This window comes from Poecilia reticulata, linkage group LG3 (genome assembly GCF_000633615.1).
Source record: "Poecilia reticulata strain Guanapo linkage group LG3, Guppy_female_1.0+MT, whole genome shotgun sequence".
In the NCBI taxonomy this organism is placed as follows: domain Eukaryota; kingdom Metazoa; phylum Chordata; class Actinopteri; order Cyprinodontiformes; family Poeciliidae; genus Poecilia; species Poecilia reticulata.
In genome coordinates, this window is record NC_024333.1 from 9002146 (window position 1) to 9005409 (window position 3264).

Genomic DNA, 3264 nt, shown 5'->3' on the forward strand with positions numbered 1-3264 from the left:
ATTAAAAAAAAAAAAACACAACCCAGACCTGCCTGCAGTGTTTTCTATCCTCCAACACACAACTTGGACTTGGGCTAAAAAAAAAAAAAAACCCACATAATATTTGCAAAAATAAATCGAAATTCTCACGAGTTGGTTAACTTCTCTTTCAGTTATAAATGATCCAGATGTTTCTGCTTTTCTCCAGTCCTAAATGTGCAAAAAGTCAGCGTGGCTAAAAATACGACCAAAAGTTAAATCGCTAACAAAGCAGAGGCCTCTTCCTGCTCTCTGAACACATCAAAGCTTTCTGCAGAGTATTCACATCACACTTACGAGTGTGCAGCTCTGTCATTGAAAAGTGAGAAGAATACAATGTCCGTCGTTTTCAAGTCCTGTTTCGGTACACATTACATGTACAATCGAAGATGATGCAAACATATTCTGCAAAGTGGAGAGGCTTCCTGAAAGTATCGCATGTTAAAGATATAATCTCTATTTCTACATGCTGGAATATTGATTTTATTTATTTATTTATTTTCAAACACAAGTGCATTTTTCCTCCTGGTGACCTTTAGTGAGATTCACTGTCTTAGTACTCCTGTAATGTTTTAAAGAGCTTTACTTCCTGTTCTCTCCTCATGAATCCTTCACAATCTGACTTATTTGTTGGTGAACTGACTGACATTTTATGTGCTGGTGTAAATCTTCAAACTAGCAAAGCTGACTCCTTTTTTTTTTTTTGATGCCGTTTACACCAAAAATTTCTTTGTTTTTTTTACCTAAAATAAGAGCTGCAGCATAAAATGAAAGTATAAAATCGCAACAAATATTTCTACCCTCTTTGCAGTACATTCCTACAGACAGTGCTAACGTATGTATTAAATAAATCACTTTCAGTCTGTTTCATTGTTTTACATCTAAAGAAGTCTTCATAATCTAAGAAATGCCCCAAAACAAGAAAGTCAAGTGAAATGTATTTACCATGATCTTACATGTTTTTTTTTTCCTATTTGGGACACAACAATAATAATAATAATAATAATAATAATAATAAAATAATAAAAATTATTTATCAAATCTACTGTTCAATTTAAAATCTGTACAAAAATATGAACAGCAAATTTCAATCAAGCAAGAAAGAACAAAAAAAAAAAAGTAAAGTTTCTGGCTTGCGGATGAAAACTACCATCAAATTAACTCGGACAATGTGTTGAGATCCTATTAACGACTTTAATGCACTTCGTCCCCTTTTTGCCACAAACACAAAAGTGTTTCAAAAAAAGTGCTTCTGACAGCAGGTGCGGAGGTGGGGGGAGGAGCAAGGAGTGTCTGAATGAAGGGAGGGACTGAATGCAACGTCGGGACTAAGGGGGTGGGGGGTTGCGGACGTGGCGTGTGAGAAATGAGTGGACGAAGGACGTCCCTAAGAGACGCTGGAGCATCGAATGTTCGGGGAACCCATTTGAGTGAGCACCTTGTCGAGCCACTGCAGCGGGCCGTTCAGGTGCAGCTCAATCCAGCAGGGGGTGCTGGTCACTGTCTGCCGCCTGCAGGACACACAAGGAAGAAGAGGATGGACAGACGTTAGTCCTGCAGATCCAGCTGTTTGGAGGCAAGTCAAATAAAATCTAGAGAGTTTTATTCAGTTCTGCGCAGAGATAAGAGAAACACGTAATCTATTTCCCCAGTGGGTGGCTGCATATTCCCAAAGTAACAAAAGCTGGGATCAGTGCATGAACGGAGCTCTGGGCGAGCCCACGACACACAGCCGGACGACGAGGTTCCTTCAGGTTTTCCTTTGCAAATCTGCAGAGAAATTTGTACATTTTCTACTGCTGTTTTTATGTATTTCTGGACATTTACATACAAAGTGCTGAGGTTAAACTTGCTTAAAAAGTGCCTTACAGAGTCTTATGATTTGTTGGTCCCACAAATTATGAAATAACACAGATAACCAAAAATGTGTGTCCAAACCATGTATGCTGCCTTTGTGGCAACAGAACTGGCACATCTCCAATCTATTTTAACATCTATAACTTTGTCAAATCGGAAATGGTGAGTCCAAAACTAAATCCAGATTATTCAAAGCATGTTTGTGGGTTTCATAGCTTTGTTTTGTTTGTAAAAATGCCCCAAAAGAGCTGTTTCAGTGATGTTTGATATTTTAGAACCAGATCGAGAAGCACATGGCCACATTATTTTTTTTATAAGGGTTAATTTAGTCTGTTAGTGAGAAAAAAATACTAATAAATGTTTAAATTCACATTTTAAAACCTGAAAAAGTAAGAAACATAAACTAGCATCTATACAAAAAACACTGTGTTATACTGTGTTATGTAGCAGACACACTAAGCATTAAAAAATATAACTGATCTGGACAAATGTTTTTTAAAATGTATTTTTTGAGAAAACTGAGAATCCTCCTTTTGATTCAGATGGATATTTAAAAAATCTGTAGTCAAATTGAACATTTTAGTCCCAAGTCTGACAACTGAGAAGGTCTTAATTTACTTCACAAATAGTGTGAAGGTTTTAAAAGAATCCCTGTTCATGATGGAATAGTCCTGCATAGGCTGGGCCAGGCTGAAGCAGTAAGATTTTGAGCTATAAATTATCTTATGCACTTACAGTTGGGAGGTTGCCTGCAGTCATTTAATTATATATTATATTTATTTTTTTTACATAATAGAAAAGCGTGTTAATGTGCTGTGACCTGCAGACAAACACTCTTCAAAGTCAGATCCACAGTCCATGCACACTGATCCTAACAGTCGATGACACGTCCGATAACGTTGCGGAAAGCTTCCTTTGCTACTTTGTTTCAGCTTTCTTGTTTCTGCTTCTGTTGTTCGACATGATTTTCTTAAAAGCCTACGCAGATCTTCAGCTATGAATCACAGACGTCACACCGAAAGCAGGAAATGCTCTACAAGAAACTCGATGCAGATGTTTCGATCTTTTTCTGAATGACTGAAGAAAGAAAAAGTAGCAAAAAAGAGGCATCAGTCATCACTTCAGGTAGATTTACACACATTTTTAAAGGCTGGAGTAATAAATATTTTCTCAGTGTGAGAGGAGAGACTAAGCTAGTGTTTTAAAGCACAAACCAAAATGTTGCACAAGAGGAGTTAGATGAGAGAAAACTTTAGCATTGAAGATGTTTAAAGAAAAGATCGGCTGCAATAATCTGTTGTGTGTGTGTGTGTGTGTGTGTGTGTGTGTGTGTGTGTGTGTGTGTGTGTGTGTGTGTGTGTGTGTGTGTGTGTGTGTGTGTGTGTGTGT

The 3264-nt window shown here is 37.5% G+C and overlaps 1 protein-coding gene across 1 annotated transcript in view; it reads right to left on the reverse strand.

The window, feature by feature from the left end:
• Window positions 1–1086: 1086 nt before the first annotated feature.
• The window catches only part of smad3a (SMAD family member 3a), a 31059-nt gene continuing 28881 nt past the window's right edge, over window positions 1087–3264 (reverse strand). Inside the window, exon 8 of the mRNA XM_008404627.2 lies at window positions 1087–1529. Coding sequence (XP_008402849.1) covers window positions 1406–1529 — 124 coding nt within the window. The 3' untranslated portion in view covers window positions 1087–1405. The remainder of the gene's footprint in view (window positions 1530–3264) is intronic.